At 39.3% G+C, this 21,035-nt stretch overlaps 1 protein-coding gene across 1 annotated transcript in view; it reads right to left on the bottom strand.

Annotated features, from left to right (window-relative positions):
• The window catches only part of PDZRN4 (PDZ domain containing ring finger 4), a 364,458-nt gene extending 344,089 nt beyond the window's left edge, over positions 1-20,369 (bottom strand). Inside the window, exons 1-3 of the mRNA XM_027035911.2 lie at positions 18,913-20,369; positions 16,503-16,589; positions 14,535-14,642 (exon numbers count right to left, since the gene is read on the bottom strand). Of these exons, the coding sequence (XP_026891712.2) occupies positions 14,535-14,642; positions 16,503-16,589; positions 18,913-19,563 (846 nt within the window). The 5' untranslated portion in view covers positions 19,564-20,369. The remainder of the gene's footprint in view (positions 1-14,534; positions 14,643-16,502; positions 16,590-18,912) is intronic.
• Positions 20,370-21,035: the final 666 nt, after the last annotated feature.

Below are 21,035 nucleotides of genomic sequence, written 5' to 3'. Positions count from 1 at the left end.
CATACGATAATGTGCAGAGGACTGTTATTGTAATAACCCAGAATTAGCAGTTCCACTGATAGTAAAAGTGACAACTAAATTGTGGTACTTTCAGAAGGTGAAATCCGCACAGCTGTGAGAATGAACAAAGTACAATTAGTTGCAACAGTATCAGTGAGTTATACCAACACAATGTTACATAAAAGAAGCCATATTCTAAAGAAGACCTACTGCATGATTATACTTATACAAAATTCAAAACTAGGCAAAACTTGGAAGAAAGTAATGGTGGAACAGGAGAATACTGGAGACTCCTGGGGTGCTTGTAATGATCTGTTTCTCCACGTGGTTGTTGGCTGCATAGATGACATCACTCTGATCATTCATTACTCTAGGCACCTGTGATTTGTGACTCTCCTATAAAAATTTATTTAAAATTAAGCACTGAGCACCATTCTTGATTTAAGATGAACATATTGTGGGCAAGTGAAGACAAAGGGAAAAGTAACTAGGTTGTCACCACCTTCTGGCAGTTTTCTACTTTATTTGCTACAGGCCTTCATTACCTGATGTACGAAGAATTGTGGTAATCACCCGCTAGTGTTCCTGTCTCAAGTACCTTGACTTTTTAATTTATTTGCACATTCCAGTGAAATCTATTTTCTTGATTAATCTTTTAATCATTGCTTTACCTATGTCATTCCCTTGCTCAGACATGATCACTGACTACTCACTCCCTTCTACTATAAAAATTAAACCCCTTAGCCAAACATACAATGCCTTCAGTTAACAGGATCAACATCTGACTTCAACTGACTTATATGTTATCTACCTTGAATCACCTATGTAACTCTTAACGGTAGGTAGTATCAGGAGATGTTCAAGAGCACAGACCAGGAACTCTCATTCTGCGACCCTGGCAAATTACTAGATATCCCTGTGCCTCAGTTTTCTAATCAGTAAAATGGGGATACTACTAGTACCTATATTACCAAACTCACGAGAGGTTTGTGGGGATGCAATGAGTTAATACCTGTAGACATCTAAACAGTGTTTAACTTGATATGTATTGGCTATTATTTTGTCATTATGTAATTAGCAAAAATGGCTGCCAGGCAAGACACAGTCCTGCCTTGCCACTTGGCTCATGGCATTCTTCCTAAACACGGAAAGCCCTTATTCCATTCACACTTCTCTTTGAATCTATCTCTCATCTTTCCTTTAAAGGCCCTTTCAAGTATCATTTCATTCTTAAAGCTGAAGGCCATCATAATACAGGGAAGTCTCTTTGGTGAAACCCCTGCACCAGTCATGCATCATGGATTTTATTTTGTTCTGTTTAATGCACACCTATCGCCTGCCTTGATTATTCAATTAGCTGAGGCATATATAATCACTAAAAGGTCTTTCCACCTCCAGCAACAAAAGCCTATTGTTATTCAACTGTGTATTTATTTACTCAAGTAAATTGTGTGGGTGGTAAACTGACAATTTTTTTTTTCAGCTTTACTGAAGTATAAGTCACAAATAAAATTGTAAGATATTTCAAGTATACACTGTGGTGACATCACATACATATACATCGTGAAGAAGTCCTATCACCTACTCACTTACCACATCCATCGCCTCACTTAATCATACCTTAATCATCTTACAGATGGAAGTTTGTATCCTTTTATGAACCTCTCCCAATTTCCACCACCTCAAATCACTATACAAATATAAGTTTCATATCTACACACAGTGAACTATCAGAAAGATAAAACAATCCTACTGAGGTGCCTGGGTGGCTCAGTTGGTTGAGCATCTGACTTAGGCTCAAGTAATGATCTCATGGTTTGTGGGTTCAAGCCCCATGTCAGGCTCTGGGCTGACAGCTCAGGGCCTGGAGACTGCTTCAAATTCTGTGACTTCCTCTCTCTCTGTCCCTCCTCCACTCATGCTCTGTCTCTGTCTCTGTCTCTCTCTCAAAAATAAATAAACATTAAAAGAAAACAATCCTATTTACAATTGCATCAAAAATAAAATAATAAAAAGATTATAAAATCCTTAGGAATAAATTTAAAGCAGGTGAAAGAGAACTGTAAGACACTGATAAAAGAAACTGAAGAAGACATAAACAAATGGAAAGGTAATTTGTGCTTTTATGGCTTAGAATAATAAATATTGTTAAAATGGCCATACTACCCAAAGAAACGTACAGCTTGAATGCAATCCCTATCTAAATTCTAATGGCATTCTTCACAAAAATTCAAAAATCAATTCTAAAATTTGTATAGAGCCATAAAAGATCTCTGAATAGCCAAAACAATCCTGAGAAAGAAGGACCAATCTAGAGGCATCACACTTCCTGATTTCAAACTATTACATTACAAAGCTATAGTAATAAAACAGTATGATATTGGCATAAAAACAGATACACAGATCAATAAAAGAAGACCCCAGAGATAAACCCATGTACATATGATCAATTGACTTATGACAAAGGACCCAGGAGTGCATGACGGAAAAATGACAGTCTTTTCAATAAATAATGCTGGGAAAACTGGGCACCTACATTCAAGAGAGTGAAACTGGACTTCTATCTTAAACCACTCACAAAGATCAACTTAAAATGAATCAAAGACTTGAGTGTAATACCTGGAATCCTAAAACTCCTAGAAAGAAAACATGGGGGATAAGCTCCTTGACATCAGTCTTGGCAGTGATATTTTTTTATTTGATATCGAAAGCAAAGAAAACAAAAGCAAAAATCAGTAAGTAGGATTCTATTGAACTGAAGAGCTTCTGCACAAAGAAAATCATCAACAAAATGAAAGGCAACCTATGGCATGGTAGAAAATATTTACGCATCATATATATGGAAAAGATTAATATCCAAAATATAGAAAGAACTTAGACAACTCAATAGCAATAAACAAACAAACAAACAATCTGACATAAAAATGGACAGAGGGACTAAACAGACATTTTTTTCAAAGAAAATATCCAAATGGCCAATAGGTACATGTGTTCACTATCACTAATCATCAGGAAAAGAGAAATCAAAACCACCGTGAGATATCACCTACTACATGTCAGAATAGCTGTGTACTCCTAAGGTGAAGATAGCAAGTACTGGTGTGGATTCCTGTGTACTGCTGGTGGGAATGCCAACCGGCGTAGCCACTGAAAACAACACGGAAGTTCCTAGAAAGTTACCATATGATCCAACAATGTCGCTTCTGGGTATATATGCACCCTCCAACAGACTAAAGCAGGATATTGACGAGATATCTACACTCCATGTTCATGGCAGCATTGTTCACAATAGCTAAGATACAGAAACAATTTATGTGTCCACCGACAGATGACTGGATAAAGAAGATGTGGCATATAATACAATGGAATACTTATTCAGCCATGAGCAAGTAAGAAATCCTGCCATTTACAAGAACGTGGATGAACCTCACAGACATTATGCTAAGTGAAACAGACTGAGACAAATATAGCATGGTATCACTTATATATGGAATCTTAAAAAAAGGAAACAGCACGTAGAGACAGAGTAGAAAATGGATTATTTTTGATATGAGGAACACATTTTTATTAGCAAGTAATTTCTACATGTGATTTCATAAGGTATATTTATTGTTTCTTTTACTTTGTTGTGATGGATTATGTGAGCAAAACATCAAATTACCTAATTTTATATAAAAATACTTTAAAAATATACTTTAACATTACATATTTTTCCAGCTTACTCGGTGCTAAATTTTATCCTAGTCTATATTATGAAAAAATAGTTTCCCTAGAGTGAGCAGCATGGCCAGGAGCTCATCTAATTTTAGGAGTTAAAGTTTTATTCCTATACCTTTTAAGCAACAGAATTCTTTATGATATTTTTAACATAGGGGCACATGGTTGGCTCAGTCGGTTGAGCTTTGGACTCTTCATTTTTGGCTCAGGTCATGATCTTAGGTTCGGGGGTTCAAGCCCTGCATTAGGCTCTGCACTGACAGTGTGGAACCCATTTGGAATTCTCTGTCTTCCTCTCTCTGTCCTTCCCCTTCTCTCTCTCAAAAATAAACAAACATTAAAATTGTTTTACACATAAATTGAATGATATCTATTCTTGGGTCATTTTTTTATTTGAAGATAACAATATATTGCCTCTGAGATGCTGATTATCAAAAGAGTGATAAGCTTTTTCTTAATAACACTGTTAACTGCTTAAGAATAGGAAAGATGATTAAACATACTGTCCGTAAAGCCTATGGAGTGGGACGTGGCCACAATAATGCACAGGATTAGAAGGACCAGGTACCACATCCATCCAACACATGTCAGTTGCACTTTTCTTCTTTGTGATGCTTTTTATCTTTTTTAGAAAAAGACTGAGTGCAAACACAGGACAGAGGGAGAGGGAGAGGGAGAGGGAGAGGGAGAGGGGAGAGGGAGGAGGGGGAGGGAGAGGGAGAGAGAGAGGGAGGCAGGGAGGGAGGGAGAGAGAGAAGGGAGGGAGGGAGGGAGGGAGGGAGAGAGAGAGAGGGAGGGAGGGAGAGAGAGAGAGAGAGGAGAGAGAGAGAGAGAGGGAGAGAGGGAGAGAGAGAGAGAGAGAGAGGGAGAGAGACTCAAGCAGGCTCCACACCCAGTGCAGAGCCCAATGCAGGGCTCCATCTCACAACTGTGAGATCATGACCTGAGCCCAAATCAAGAGTCGTCCACTTACACAGACAGCCACCCAGGTGGTGATGCTTTCTCAAGGCAGTGGAAAGAACAACATTTTAGAAAAGAATGGAGAAATTTTTATTCATGTCTGTAAAAAAAAAAAAAAAAAAAAAAAAAAAAAGAATCTAGTAGAAACCTAACAGCATGTATTCTATGAAAGCACAACCTTTCAAAACTTGCCTCTAAAAGTTCCAAGCACAAGCTTAGCGAGTTGTTCCTTAAGCTTCCACAGAATGCCTCACAGCTGGGGTCACTGTTAATTATTCCAAGCAGCTCTCACCATGAGAACTTCAAAGAGTCTCCCCAGCCACTCTCCAGTGCTCTAGGAAGCTTCTATCTTTTCACCAAACCATTTACAAGGCTTGGGAACATTGAAAACATCTTTCATCTTTTCAGTTCCTCTGTGGTTAGTCATGTTTTTGTGTAATTCCATGTTTAGTCCAGTGCCATTTTCTGCAAATCTGCTTTGCAGGCAAGCATGTGAATACGGTCAGCTTTACTGTGTTCTTCAAGTTCAATAACGAAAAATCTGTGTTAGGGTGAAGGCAAACATACATCCTCAGATCCAATTCAAGCATTTATATAAACTGAATTTGAAACATTTTGTTGGAGACTTGGGTTCTTTCTTATTTACAGGATAGAAGAGTCTAGAGAAAGATAATTGTTTCAGTCCGTTATCACCGGTTCTTAGAAATTTTTAAACCTAAACAGTAGGTCTTTCAACTTCTGATTGACCTTATGATACAGACACAAAGAGAAGGAATAGGATGTAACAGGGATAACCTCCAGGGTCTGCCCACCTGGCATCTGAAAAACCTTTGCATGTAGACCATAAAGCCTGAAATTTTGAGCTCAAGATCCATCCATTCATTTCTTCTACTATTCAAAGAAAATTAACAGAATGCCCACAGTCTTCCAGGCACAATGCTGAGAGCAGGAAAGATGCTGGAGTTATTAAGTTCAATAAAATCCTAAACTGCCTTTTACTTTTTTAAATTTTATTTATTATTTTTTAATGCTTATTCTTGAGAAAGAGAGAGAGAGAGAGAGAGAGAGAGAGAGAGAGAGAGAGCGCCAGCAAGTATGTGTGGGGAGGGGCAGAGAGCGAGGGACAAAGAGAATCTGAAGCAGGCTCCACATTTGCAATGCAAAGCCGGATGTGGGGCTTGAACCCACTAACATAAGATCATGACCTGAGCCGAAGTCAGACTCAGGCTCAACTGACTGAGCCACCCAGGTTCCCCCAAATCCTAAACAGCTTCTTAAAGAAACCCATGCATTTGTCAGAGGAGAAGAACAAGAAAGAATGAATACACAGAGAGCACATGAAAAATGTTATGAAAGTAAGAGGTATAGAAACATACTGGTTACAGGGAAGTACACAGGTGGACTATGAAGGGCTTTAGGAAGGGGAGGATATCAGAAACTTGCCAGCTACAGAAGACGTAGGGGAGGGGCAAGAACACCAGGTCAAAAGAAAAGAAGGAATAAGCAAAAGGAGGAGTTTCATATGACTACAACAGTAGATGGTCTAAAAGCAAAAACTAAAAAGTAAAGGTTTTCAAAGTCCATTTTGCTTCACTAATAAATGTGGATTTTATCCTACTGTCAACAGAATATTAATCAAGGACCTTAAACAAAGGAGTAAAACAATGGCCATCCTGACAGGAGTAGGCAAACTGACTGCAAATGGTAGAGACTGGGCCAGGGAAAGTTCACTCAAGAAGCTACCGTGCTCAAGGTGAAAATGGAAAAAGCATGAGAATCATTAAGGTGAAAATGGAAAAATTATGAGAATCATTAAGGCATTACTTCCAGGTAAAGTTCACATACCCTGAGTGGGGCCAATTTTTATCATTCAAGTTTCTATTGGTATAAATGAATTTAAAGTCATTCTTTCCAGGGGTGCCTGGGTTGCAGAGTCGGTTGGAAGTCGACTCTTGATTTCAGCTCAGGTCATGATCCCACAGTTGTGGGATCAGGCCATGCTCAGTGTGGACCCTGCTCAAGATATTCTCTCTCTCTCTCTCTCTCTCTCTCTGTCTCCCTCCCTCCCCCCCTTCTCTCCCTTCTCTCTTCCCCACAAGCGCACTTACTCTCTTACTCTCTAAAAAACAAAACAAAACAAAAACAAAAAACCAAACAACAACAACAAAAACATATTTTCTTTGCAAAAGACAAATGCTGCAAAGAAATAAGACCATGAGAAAGAAGATGCCAGAGGACTGGACAACGGAGGGAAAAAGTAGGGCAAAAGCCAGTCTGATATGGCCTACTTTGAAATTTTACTTCACATCAAGTATAGATCTTATTTTAATGTTATGGGGAAGTTCTGATTCAGGATGGCAATGTAGAGAGATCCTGAACTCATGGACACACTGAATCTACAGATACATATGGAATAATTTCCTGTGAAAAAAACTAAAATTGGCAGTGACCCCTTCACATTGAACAAAGGAGAGGAAAATGACATGGAAGCAAACAGAAAATGCTGAAAAATAGTCTCTCCAGAATCTCTACCTCCCACACTGGTGCACTGACCTAGAATTAGGAGAAAACGCAAAACCCAAAGCTTCTTCCTGAGGAGTGAGGCATTTGTACCCTATACTGGACACTCCAACTTTTAAGACTGAGAGACAACTCTGCAAACATTTGGCTTTGAAGACAAATGGGGTTTGTGCCCATGAGACCTGGCAAACTCAGAGTGCATTAAAAGCTGGAACGTAAGACCTGAAACCATAATACTCCTAGAAGAAAACATAGGTGGTAATTTCCATGACATTGGTCTTCACAATCATTTTTTGGACATGACAGCAAAATAGCAACAAAAGCAAAATGAGCAAGTGGGACTACAGCAAACCAAAAAGCTTCTGCATGGCAGAGGAACCCATCAGCAAAATCGAAAGGCAACCCAAGGAATGGGAGAAAATATTTGCAAATCGTACATCTGTAAGGACTTAATATCCAAAATACGCTAAGAACGCCTACAACTCAATAACAACAACAAAACAAACAATCTGACTAAAAATGAGCAGGAGATCTGAATTAGACCTTTCAGATTTTCCAAAGAAGGCATACAAATGGCCAAAAAGTACATGAAAAGATGCTCAATATCACTCATCATCAGGGAAGTGCAAATTAAAACCACAATGAGATCTCACCTCACACCTGTCAGAATGGCTATTATCAAAAAGACAAGAGATACCACATGCTGGCGAGAGGGTAGAGAAAGGGGAGACTTTGTGCAATGTTGATGGGAATGTAAATTGCTGCTGCAGCTACTGTAGAAAACCATACAGAGGTTCCTCAAAAAATTAAAAATAGAACTACTATATGATCCATCAATTCCACTTCTGGCTATTTATCTGAAGAAAATGAAAACACTAACTCAAAAACATATCTGCATCTCCAAGTTCACTGCAGCATTATTTTACAATAGCCAAGATATAGAAATACCCAAGTGTCCCTCAGCGGACGAACGGATAAAGACATTGCATATATATCACGTGCACACCAACAATGGAGTATTATTCATCCATGAAGAATGAAATATTGCCATTCACAATGATATGGATTGACTTTGAGGGCCTTATGCCAAATGAAATGAGTGAGACAGAACAAGACAAATACTGTGTAGTTCTCAAAAACAAATAAAATAAGCTCATAGATACAGGGAACAGATTTGTGTTTGCCAGAGGTGGGGGGAAGGGGTGGGCAAAATGGTTGAAAGGAGTCAAAAGGTACAAAATTCCAACTATAAAATAAATAAGAAGTGGGGATGTAATGAACTGCATGGCGACTATAGATAATACTACTATATTATATACTTGAAAGTTGCTAAGAGAACAGAAGTTCTCATCATAAGAGAAAGAAAATTTTGTAACTAACCATGTATGGTGACAATGTCAACAAGACTTGTTGGGTTGATTTTTGCAATATACACAAATACTGAATCATGTTGTACACCTGAAACTAATACAACATTGTATATATGTGATTATACCTTCGTAAAGAAAATCAGGTCATAGGTGCTCTGATGAGTTTTTTGTAGTGCAGAATGATGAGGAGAATGGGAACCACAGACCTTTTGACTTTCTTTTCACCGTGTCCAAATACACAGTGTGCAAACAGCACAGTCATGTGTGGTGGGCCCGTTTCCACACACAGAAGTTTAGCATTTAAAAAGAATCAAACTCTAGTTCATACCCTATAAATTTAAAATAAATAGTGCTTAACATATTAAAGCTTGACAGTGTAAAAAAGACATTTCCAGCCTTTTCCTTGTAAGTTAAAATAAAACTATACTTATTTTTTTTAAGTTTATTTTGAGAAACAGAGTGTAAGCAGGAGAGAGGGAGAGAGAGAATCCCCAGCAGGCCTGGACTGTCAGCACAAAGCTTGACGCGGGGCTCAATTTCAAGAACTGTGAGATCATGACCTGAGCCAAAATCGAGTTGGATGCTTCATTGACTGAGACAGCCAGTCACCCCAAAACAATACTTAATTAATAATGGAAATTCAGTAGAATGGCAAAACACTATAATTATATAGATAGAAGATATGAGTTACTAGTTATTTTTACCCTCATAGCTATAGGAAAGAAATGGAGAATAAGAAAGATTGAAAATCTCTGCAAGGCAATCCAGTATAAATTCAAGGCCAAGACCCCAGTTCAAAGTCCATGCCCCTTCCTGAAACTACAATGCTGTCTTACATTCACAGATTCTATTACTTTACTAACCCTATGTTGTGCTTTCTTAAAATGAATTGAACTACTCCTGGGAGAACAGGAAAACAAGGCTTATCCTTGTTTCAGTGTCATTCTGCTAAGATCACATGGTGATGTCCGTTTAAGGTCATAATGATTGAAGGAGCAACTTCCCATGAAGGCCTGCTTTGCCTTGTGCAGGCAGCAAATGGGACCGCCTTACCACAAGCTTCTTGAGGACAGAGAATGGTTCTTATTGCTCTTTATTTCGATAGTACAGAGATGCTGCCTGGAACATATAGGCAATTAATACTTGTTGAACGGCTGAATTAAATCATAAGTGCATAGTTACAAAGTTTTCCCCACAGCCCCTCTTGTATCTGAGTGTCCTTACGAATATATGAAAACGTATGAGTTACAACTTCCTACACTTACTCATCCAAACTGTGGTGTCTATAGAAATGGGGATGACTAAAAATTGGGGAGACAGTGCCCTGGATTCTCCAAGAAAGGAAAATATCTCCGCACCCACTGTCTCTGTGTTCTGTAGAACAAACTACTTGCATAAGCTGAGGGACACATCAGACTCATAATAGTGGGTTCTAAGAACCTGCCTTGTGCTGGGAAATTTGTATACATGGTAACCATGAATGGCATAGAAACTGAGTACAACTGGCTTGCTCGAGGTCATACACGTTTAAAGAGGCAGGACAGGAATTCCAGCCAGAGCTCCTTGACTCCAGGATTCATGCTTTTCCCACTGCAACACAGTACTTCTCACCATATGTTAAAATATACAATTATATAATGATAACTATATCATGGTAAAACAGCAGTCAATTTAAGTAGCATTCAGTCAGGATTACAAATCTCATACAATGTAATTCTTTACCTGCACTAACACGATTGATTTCAGTTCTTTCCTCTTTCAGACAATGTTATTTGAACAATTAAAAAACACTTTAAAAATGTGGGATGATAATATGTTATTAAAGAGTTCAGTGATGTGTTCAAATTAAATAATAATTTCTCAAAAAAACTAATTGCCCACCAGATTTACAAGTGACCTACAAAACTTGTAAATGCTTCCGAAGCATACACAAATTAGCATGGCTGCTTTATAAGGCAGGAAGGTGCACTGTGCCATCAGGCACGCACAGAGGGAGCACCCTGCAAGTGACAACAGCATTCCTGAATGTTTAGCTCTCATCTGCATTTACATCTCCTGTGTTAGCACCTATAAGTGAACTGTGCAGAGACTTACACAAACACAATAATCAAAGATTTTTACTCTAGCAGCGCAGTGCTGGAGAAAGCAAAAGATACACCATTACAGAAATAAAAGAGGGTGGAGTTGGCAGTCTGGAATAGTTAAGTCCTTGTGGAGACATTGCATTTGTAAAGTTCTTTCTGCTAGTACTACACTCATCACTTTCTAGAAAGTGCTATAATGACACTGTTCAATGTGAGAACTGTTTCTAAAGTATATGAAAATGCCTTGGGTGCTGCATTTCACTATTTATTTCAGACTAAATAAATAGAAGACTTTAATATATACACTACAGAAAACTCTTTCTGCTCCACACTGTTCTTCCCATAGACTTCAGAGTCTACTCCGCCCCTACTCTCTGGTCTCCAGAAGCTAAGAGAAGGGTGGACTTTCCAGTCACCCAGCATTGGCTAGGAGCTGGGGGGGGAGGGGCGGGGAAAGAAAGTGGGAACAAAGAGCCACGAATGACCCTCCACCCTTCTATTCACCTTCCCACTCTGGGGTTAAGGTTGTACTGCCTACTATCAGTGACACAGAAATAATAAGAGAGGAATAATTGCTGACAGCAGCAGTGAACTTTGATTCTCAGCTCCCACACACCCTGCAGGTATCCTAACATGATGATAATCATGGTAACGGTACTGTCCTCTTACAGAATTGTGCCCAAGCCTCTGACAGTATCAAGAGTTTTCTGTGGCTCCTTTGAGTCTCGAAAGGGTGTAAAACAGCATGCAAATGATGCTTTTATTGGAAATATCCTCTGGTGAATTCCTGGTCTATGTGAACTTCCGCCATGTTTCAAAATGCCTTTAACAAGGTCTTCCTTTTCAGCCTCCGGGGATACTCTGACACCCAATACTGTAACTCCAACATCACAACAGATTTCTATTTTGAATCTACACCATACATATTTTAATATGGATGTGTAAACATCTAGAAACTACTAAACATAATTGTTCAAGGAGACTGACTCCAAAAGAATTTTCCTTGCACTATGTGAAAACTATGACATGGATCTACTTTATGACTATTTTTTTCTTTTATGATCCTTGAATTTGATCAGCTTCAGTGGAATGGAGAATATTTAAAAATAATACTTTTAGAGTTGTTGGCTTTTGAAAAACTTTGGTAAATTGTTATACCTAATATTTTTATTAGAATTTCTAAAATCTCTTTATGCATCAATAGAACCAGACCTTTAACATATCTACTTTTTCCTCCAAATAAACGATTTTAAGAAAATTTTTGTTATTTTGTAAGAATACATAAACCTATTGTAATGTGTGCTTTAACCAATTAGCTAGACAAAACATTTTTAGTATATCATGACTATAAGTAAAAAAAAAAAAAGTCTAATGGTTTCTATTTATTTCAGTCACATCACTAAATTCAAAACATTTAGTCATGTGATTGTGGAAGTTAGCTCATATGAGTAGTTTCATAATATCTGAACTACTGTGTATTCTACTGCTAACAAATTTATTTGTTGCACCAGGTATCAACCAGCATAACCATTTCAAATTCAAAAACTGAAAAAAACCATTGCATCAAATTAATTCAATAAATAAATCACTTAGCACAAAAAATGGAAAATAAATTACTCAATTTTAAAATGTTTTCTGTCTCTGTACTCTTTAAATTAATCCTATATTTCATATTAGTTTCCTGTTACTATAAAATGTGTAAACTTGAATGATACCATAACTGAAGATGAACTAAAATAATTGACAGGAATCAAATGTGTCTAAATTTAATTGTTATAAGATCTTTTACACATATATATGTAAAAGATCAAGTGTGCTACTTGTGTGTGTGTGTATACACACACACAAAATAAAGTCACAAATATCTATTCACTTTAAAAGCCAATGGCATCACTAAAAAACTAAATATGAGATATATTTGTAATAGTATTCCTTTTAAAATATTTCACACTATTTAATAGACAACATTCCAAATATATGTATATCATCCAACTCATTTTTTAACTGTCAATGTGTTCATATGAATCAATTATAGAACTATAACAAAAATAGGACTATTACAATGTACCCTGGCATAAAAGAGGCACTGATAAATTTCTGTCATTGAGGCAAATTTTAAGCTCATCAAGGTGAAATAATAATAATACTGCAGCTAGTTATAAATTATAATTTAGACTAACATGGTTGACCTCTTTGCTCTTTATATGATTTGAATAAGGTTATTTTGAGATACATTAGCAGTATTAGATAGATATCTACATGCACTTGATTTATCAACCACAGTTTTTATAAAATTACCTCTTCATGTTTAAAAAAATGTATTTTTAACAGAAGTGCTATATCACAATTTAAAAAAGAAATTCTTCTCCTCCTTTTTAATGCAACATTAATGAAGCACACCTAACATTGTTACCTAGCTGGAAAAAAAATGTTTTTCAAATCCCCATTACGTTTCTGTTGTGTATATATGTGAGTATGTGTGCTAATTGAATATATGTATTCAGCTCCATTAGCCCTTCTAAGAGTATCAAACAGGCATTCATTTCCATGTAATTGGAAAAATCAAAATGCTTTAGAGATAAGGCAGAAAGTAACAAGGGCAATTTTTTTGTTGTTTAAATGATGTCACCCTTTAAATCATATTGCACAAATCTGAGTAGAAATAAAAAGTTTCTAACGTTACAAATTGCAGCATGTAAATATTTCCACTAGGCAAATTTTCAAGACAAACTGGACAGCCATCAGTGAAAGCAGGTCTGTACTATCTTGGCTACAAAACTGGAAGACGAGAATTTTAATACAAAAGACCTCTTCAGATAAAACCCAGCTTTTCAGCCAAAGACATCGCCTTTCTCTTCCCCAAAATACCTAGCCAGCTCATTTCTAGATGTTGTGAGTTCTTTCCTGACACAGAAAAATTATTGGATCTTCTTCATTCTTTACTCTTATCCAAAGTCAAATTACTCAAAATTCAATCTTTTTAATGCACCAAGGATGAGTGAATATCTAAAAGTTTATCCAAAGTTTCATAGAGAAAAAGAACCAACTCCATCCAGAGAGTTTATATAGACATTCAGAAAGACAGCACTAGTGATGATATAACCTAGAATAAACAGAATATTTCCAAAGTAGTGGAGTCAAATAAACCTTCCAAATTTCTATTTATGCCTTTACTAATACCTTGGAAATAATTCCACTGATAAAAGGTAATCTAACCATTTTCAGTAATACCAAATACTACTATCTCAATTAGTTAAAACTTCAAAAGCACTTTGGTGGTAAATGGCAGGGACCTAAAATTCCACTATCCCAGCCCAAATTTTACTAACTTCTTTAATTTATTTTCTCAACCCCAAATATTACAATAGCGCTACAACACACATTTGAGAAAATAAAGAGTTCCCACCAGGTTTTTGCAATAGGAAAAAAAAAATTTCCCCATTGAAAAATACATGAACAAGATAATTATGTGAAACTAGGAAATGGTAAAAGGTATTGTATAAACAATTCCAAACTCTCCCTGTAACATACTAATCACAAGCTCAAAGACAGTAATATTTCCTCATCAAAAATGTTCTTGAGTAGAGACTTATCATTTTTTGAAAGGTCATACAAAATTAATCTCTTAATAATCACACAACTTTCTTCACAGTTCACAGGGACAGCAACTTATTAAAGCAGAGACATGCATTAACACATTTGGAAACTTCAGGTGATTTATTCTTTTATCTCAATATCTAACAATTGATATAGATTAGATATAAACTCTAGATAAATATATACTCTAATAAGTACCACATCAAGGTAAAACAGTAAGTCTGGAAATTTAAAACGTCTAAATATTTCTTCCATGTCTCTTATTGGTATTTTATTATTGTCTTACCTCAATGATTTTGTCATGAATCTCCAGGCCATCTGCTCTGTCGGCAGGTCCATTTTCCAAAATTTTTGAAACGTAAATTCCTTCCTTTGATGTTTCTTCCTTATTATTCTATAAAAAATATAACTGTTAGCAGTGAGAAAGATACCAATACAATCTTACGTTAGATAAAGTCAATTTAGTATATGTAACATTGCCAATCCTCACTAAACATTCAACTCTCTCCCTTAGCTGGGGATTTGGCACTGAATTTTAACTTACTTAATACCAAATAGTCATTAATCAAGATGGCAGCTTTAATGAATGAGTCCAGCATCTCTGACAAGATTATCCATTTACTTCATGTTTTTGGGTATACATAAAAAGCCATGAGGAAAGGGTATGTACAAGGTGATATTGACTGGCTCCTAAGTATTATTTAGAAAACATCTTACTTCTAGACAGATATAGCAATTAAAAAGGGCTACAGGAAAACAAAAAGTATATCCAGTATCACTGTATAACTGGTTTGAAATGTGGTCACAGCTTTGAAAATATAATTTAGCCTCATGATGTGACAGATTTGGAAATACAGCTCGTACTGTATCTATTCACAGGGCAGACTAGGAGCTTGCTCAAATGTAAAATCCCAAAAGATCAACTCTAACTGCAAGAGAACCCATTCAAGGCTAATCGTTACACATTTCCAGGTGCAATGAGCCTAATGATTAGTTAAATCTCAACCATATAACCAGTATAATACAAACAGGACATTTTAGCCAGTCACGGAAAAACAATTATATTGCAGAACTTATCTAGGTAAGATGCCTGACATACTGTAATAATCATTTTAAATGTCAATTTACTTCATGGCAGGTTAAATAAAATTATTTCTCCTTACTTAGCCTTCCTTAACATGAATTTGAAGAGCCTCCTAAAAAAGGCCAATGTCATTTAAATGTCAAACACCTAACTTGCATTTTATAAAAATATTCCTTAGGGGCAAAGAAAACAAAAATGCTATGATGAAAGACTTCTTTTCATAATAAATGGGGACTGTTCTAGAAACAGAAGCACATCAGTCATTTGTTACTAGGTTTTTGAAATACTAAACAATAAGAAAAAAAAATGTCATTTCCATCCTGACCTAAACATAGCATATGGCCAACAGCTAAAAGATAGTTTCCTTAGACAACATCTGTAATGCAAGATGCAAAAATTTCATGGCATTTTATTAAGAAAATTAAAGAACATGCATCTTTTTAAACTTCACCACCTTTTTCTAGTTACAGTAAAAATTGAGTTGATGTATTTGGAGGATATAAAAGAACTCTGCAACTACAGTTTCTGGTTTAAGTTTGTAAGTCATGTACTTTGAAAACAATTGGCATCAATGTAGAAAATATTATTCATTCAATTAAATAAAGGATTTGAATTTGGGGAGCCAAAAATATCTCTAATCAACCATCTTTCTTTAGCATGGTATTGCTTATATACCTATGAAAACAATGATTCCTTATTTCAACTTATTTTAACTGTTTATTCATTCATTTATTCATGCATAATAAACTGCCTGGTCTGTGTTAGCATGTGAAAATTGAGCAAACTGACTTAATAAATAGAAGGTATAATCAGGCTATCCAGTTGCCTAGTATTTTCAAATATAAATTGCCTATACACATTATTATGAAATAGGTTTAAGAAGTTTACCAATGGGGCTATACAATGTAAATAAAATGAGAAACCTACTGTGGTTTTATTAAAAGTAGCAAAGAGGGACAAGTTTGTTAGCTGTTGGGTTTTTTGGTTTGTTTTGTACTCTCAAAAAATGTAATTATGTACTGGAATATTTGCATTAAGGAATCTGATATTTGATCACAATGATTTTAAAGATTAAATCACTTGTTTTCCTCATTCAAAATCCACAGGTGAAAGCTGTCTTCTATTATTTTATAATCAAAGAGTGAGTTATGCATTAACAAGGTAGGTTACCTGATTTGGTCGACCTCCTATAATATTGAACCCCAACGTGTCATTTTCTCTTTCTAACACAATGGTGAGTGGTTTATGTTCTCCATCCTAGAAGAAAAGGGATAAAAAAACTAGGTAGGCAAATAAATAAATAAATAAATAAATAAATAAATAAATGCTACAACAAGCCTTTTGAAAAAAATGTAAATAAGTGAACATTTGAGAAGAAGAAAATCTTAAAATTAAGGATGGTTGAATTTGGGACATTTCTTCCTAAATGTACTTTGAAACTATGTATTTAAAAGAAACGTGCTTGTGAGAAAAGTAGCTATTTTCAAAAATGTCTGAAGACTTTGTCTTTTCACACATCAATCTATCTTTTATCCGAATGCAGCATCTAATTCTGACTTCATTGTAATTTAAAACAGATTTCTGGTGACCCTACAAGTATCCTCATTTTGTTAGAGTATAATAAAGAACCTCAGAATTATTTAATGTAAAAATCTCACGTTGGAAAGTCTTGAGGGATTTAAGTAGTAGTGAGCTATTGATAAAATTCTTTCAATAGTGATATTTGGATTGTTGTTGTAATGCAGGATCTAATTACAGTAATCCTAATTTTAAATAGCACTCTTGCTTGGTTTCGCATAACTCCTGCAGAACTTTAAAAAGAGAGAATTTGTATTAGGTAAAACAGTATGTATTTCTTTTCCCAGCAGCCAAATAACAGTAAAACGAATAGGAATTATATCTACAACCTGTTCATTAATAGAGACCAATTTAAATACAAGGTGAGATAGTGCCAGATTAGGTAAGGTTTATTCATAGCTATGGGTATTATTAACTGTCCTGGGAAATTACATATTTGGTAATTACTTCCGAATGGTAAAATTCCATAAGCACCATCACCACCTAGTCCCAGGAGCAGTTCCCAGGGAGTGCACACAGCAGCCCCTACTGGCAGTGGGAAAACATCTCTGAGGCTCCTAGAGAAGCCTTCTGATAGTCTGCAAATCATGGGCAGTTTTTCCTCACTTCTCAGAATCACAGCTCAACTTGTTGCTTGGACTTTTCTGTCATATGATTCTAGCTGTTGTTTCATCGGCCATTGCTTCCCTACGACCTTGAAACATGGCCTGGTAACACAGCCCATTCTTGGGCCTCTCTCTGGATCTTCCCACCCTGTAAATTTACCTAGATATAAATAGGATACAGAAAGAATCAGGGATAGCACCCAGTCTCTTAAGAAGCAGTGTGCCTCCCTTTGTCAGAGCAGCAACATTTTAGCCTCTCACACTTCAGTTATCTTTTCTAGGTTCAAGGGCAGAAGCTTCTCCACTCCATGCCTGGGTTGGAGGCAGTGCAACGCGGTCCCAAATGGGAGTCATCCCGTATTGCTCCTCCCTGGGACAGTGAAGAATGGAAACAGCTCCTTGAATGGAGTGCAAGTCCTGCTAAATCCCTGCTCACCATGGCAGCGACCAACAATGTCAAACACTGTGCAGAAGTCCTCCAGAAGAGAAGTAACAGCTTTATAAACAAGCCTCTTCACACGGGGTGCTGCAAACAGGCTTGTTTATTCAGTCTGAAAGCGGGCAGTCCACCAGCACGGTTCGGGGCCAGCAGCTTCGACAAAGAAGGGAAACAGCCGCTGCCCACGGGCTCACAGGGCTACTATGACCGCAGATGGATGTGGCTGCTCTCAGATTTGGTCCCCCAAGCCACACACACACACACACACACACACACTCCACCAATGATGAAATACTTAGGAAGGGAAGGATTCTTTAGGGAAGGTCGGGCTAATGAAAACTCTGCAGGTCTAAGAAATCCCATTGCTCCCTCTCCCAACTCGAGGTTTTCCTGGATTCTCACATCCCTGATAGTCCCTGCACTGAGTAGAGGCGATGCGAGCAGTTTGGCAGGGAAACTAAGTCATTCAGAGCTAAAGGTGTGCGACTGACAAGGCCGCAGGGATGCTGGGGCAGCGGGAGAGGGGAGGCAGGGTCGGAGAAGTCCTCATTTCCTGGCTTTCCTTTTCTGATTGGCTTTAGGAACAAGCCAGAAGCCAGAGGTGCCCCCCCCGCCCCCCAAATAGCAGAGAGGATAGGGCAGGAAAGTGAAAGATAGGGAGCGAGGGGTCGGGGTGGCAAAATGAGTTTTCCTAATTCCTCCTCCGTCAAAAAGTTGGAATTGAAATCTGTTTAACTCGTTCCAATCCTAATAGAAGTGGAAGGGAGAAATCCTTCTCAAATGCAACACAAATCCATCCGAAAGGTGCTGACAGTGGAGTCGGGTCAGGGCTGGTGGATGCTTCCCACTGCATGGTAAGGACGGATGTCACCTTCTAAAGGAATCCCCAAGTACCAGAAAGAAGCGGTCCTCTATCCACCCCAACTGTGCCCCAGGTGCCCGACCCCTCTGCGCTTACCGGGCCGTGGCCGCCGCCCAGGTCTCTGGCGAAGTTGCGGACGTGAGCCATGTACTGGGCGAACTTCTCCTGGTACCTGCGGGCCGAGAGCTGCACCTCGCCCTGCAGCGTCCAGAGCTGCGCCAGCAGCGCCTTGTCGCGCCGCCTCCAGGCGAGGACTGGCGGCCGGGGCCCCCGCCCGCTACCGCCGCGGACGCCCGGCGGCCCCCCGCGCGCGCCCCCGCCCCGGCCGGGCCCAGGCGCCGTGGCGCAGCCCCCCCGCGCGGGCACGTCCCCGCCGCCGCGGCCGCCGGGCCCCGAGGCGCAGCCCCGCCGGCGGCGGCGGGCAGGGCCGAAGTCGCAGCGCTCCACGTGCGCCGCCAGCTCGCGCAGCGGGACCGAGCGGCCGCAGCCGCGGGCGCGGTAGTCGCACTGGATGCGCAGCTTCTGGATGAGGCTGCGCAGAGGCAGCACCCGGCACAGCTTGCCCGGCGCCAGGGGCTGGCACTGCAGCGGGCACCGGCGCCGCCGCGCCACCCAGGGCAGCAGGCAGCTGGCGCAGAAGACGTGTCCGCACGGCGTGCACAGGGGCTCCTCCAGCACCTGGCCGCACAGCTTGCACTCGAAATCCGGGTCCACCGCTTCGGCGAAGCGCTCCAGGGCAAAGCCCATGATCGGGAGGGGAAGAAGGGGGAGTGAATCGGAGTCCACTTTCTCCAAGCCCCCTGTCTCCTCCGGCCTACCCCTGGGACGGCTTTTCCGCGGCAGGGGCCGCGGCTAGTCGGAGGACAAGAGGAGAAGGGTGGGGGGTTGTGATCCCTGAGTTTGTTTGGCTTGAAGTTTTCAGGCTCTGGCAGGGTCCCCTGACTCCGCCGTATTGACGCTAATAGACGCCACCTCAGTGACCCCCGCCTCGTTCGCGGCTCTGCAGTTTATATTCTTTCAAATTTTGTCCGCAGAGAGCTGAGGCCAGCTTACAATGGCCCTTGGGAAAGCTGTGTTTCCTTGGCCTGAACAGTGAACTTCAAGCAGTCCTCAGGCAGAGCTGATAATGAGCACAGCGCAGATGTTGCGAGGCAACTTTTAATTCCACCAGAATGTGAACTCTCGGGGGAGCAGGATTTTTGTCCGTCGGTTTTCCGCGGAATTCTCATCGCCCCGCATCCAGTGGATCTTCAATAAATGTGTTTGAAATACATGCACTTCTGTTCTTTCATATCAGCCAACTACAAAATCACCAGATAAGTGGCTGCGACCTTAGCAAGTCACTCTGAGGTGTCTACAAGAGCCAGGCTTCTCAAATCAGGATCCAGAAATAAGGTGAGTGTAGCGAGGCGGGATGATGACTGACAGCCAAGATGGGGAAAAGGCCAGGTGCTCGCCCTAAGACACCTCCCTCCTAGAACTTGCAGCGCCATTCAAGGCCTCCTACCGTGTGAGGAGGCCAGGATTCTGTTACTAAGCAGCCTGACTCCAGATTCAATCACCACGCCATCCATCTTCTAATTCCACAGGTATTTGACCGGTGGGAATGGGAATGTGATCATCTGGGCACCTGGAAAGGAGAATTAAAGGAAAGGATTATGAAGGAAAGCCGTGAAATAACAAATCATATCTTATTTACCCTGAGTACACAGTTTAGATCAAAACTATCTGTGCAGCAAAAGATCAAAGTATGTAGCATGCCAGGCCCTCCTAAAAACGTACAAATGCAACACAAACGTAAGCCCTCCTTACCTTCTTTCACCACCTTCTGAACCTTAAGTCTGCAAAGCAACCCCATCCCCTGGATACACACCACTTATTGCCATTATCCTGAAGCTACTTCCACATGCTAGGGATGGGCTTTCTAAATTAATCATTGATGATTCCTCACTGCCAGCTGAGTGTTGTTTCCTGAAAGCTGTGTATCTTTGTATAGCACCAAAGGCATCCATTGAAACACATGAAAAAGGCTCCAGGTTTTGTGCTTTAAATCCTTGGCGCTCACTGAAGAATTAGCAAAAGGCTAATTGTAGAGGCTACTGAGAACCTTCTGAGCCTTCTTTCTGGTTGAAAGATGAGATTTTATTAGAGCAGTTCAATAATGAGTGGGGATCCTGGAGTGGCTTGCCAGATATTTGATAGGCTTTTAAACGTGTTTA

The sequence above is a fragment of the Acinonyx jubatus genome, chromosome B4, assembly GCF_027475565.1.
Source record: "Acinonyx jubatus isolate Ajub_Pintada_27869175 chromosome B4, VMU_Ajub_asm_v1.0, whole genome shotgun sequence".
In the NCBI taxonomy this organism is placed as follows: Eukaryota; Metazoa; Chordata; class Mammalia; order Carnivora; family Felidae; genus Acinonyx; species Acinonyx jubatus.
Note: the sequence above shows the minus strand (reverse complement) of the source record. Positions and strands in the feature narration are given on the sequence as shown.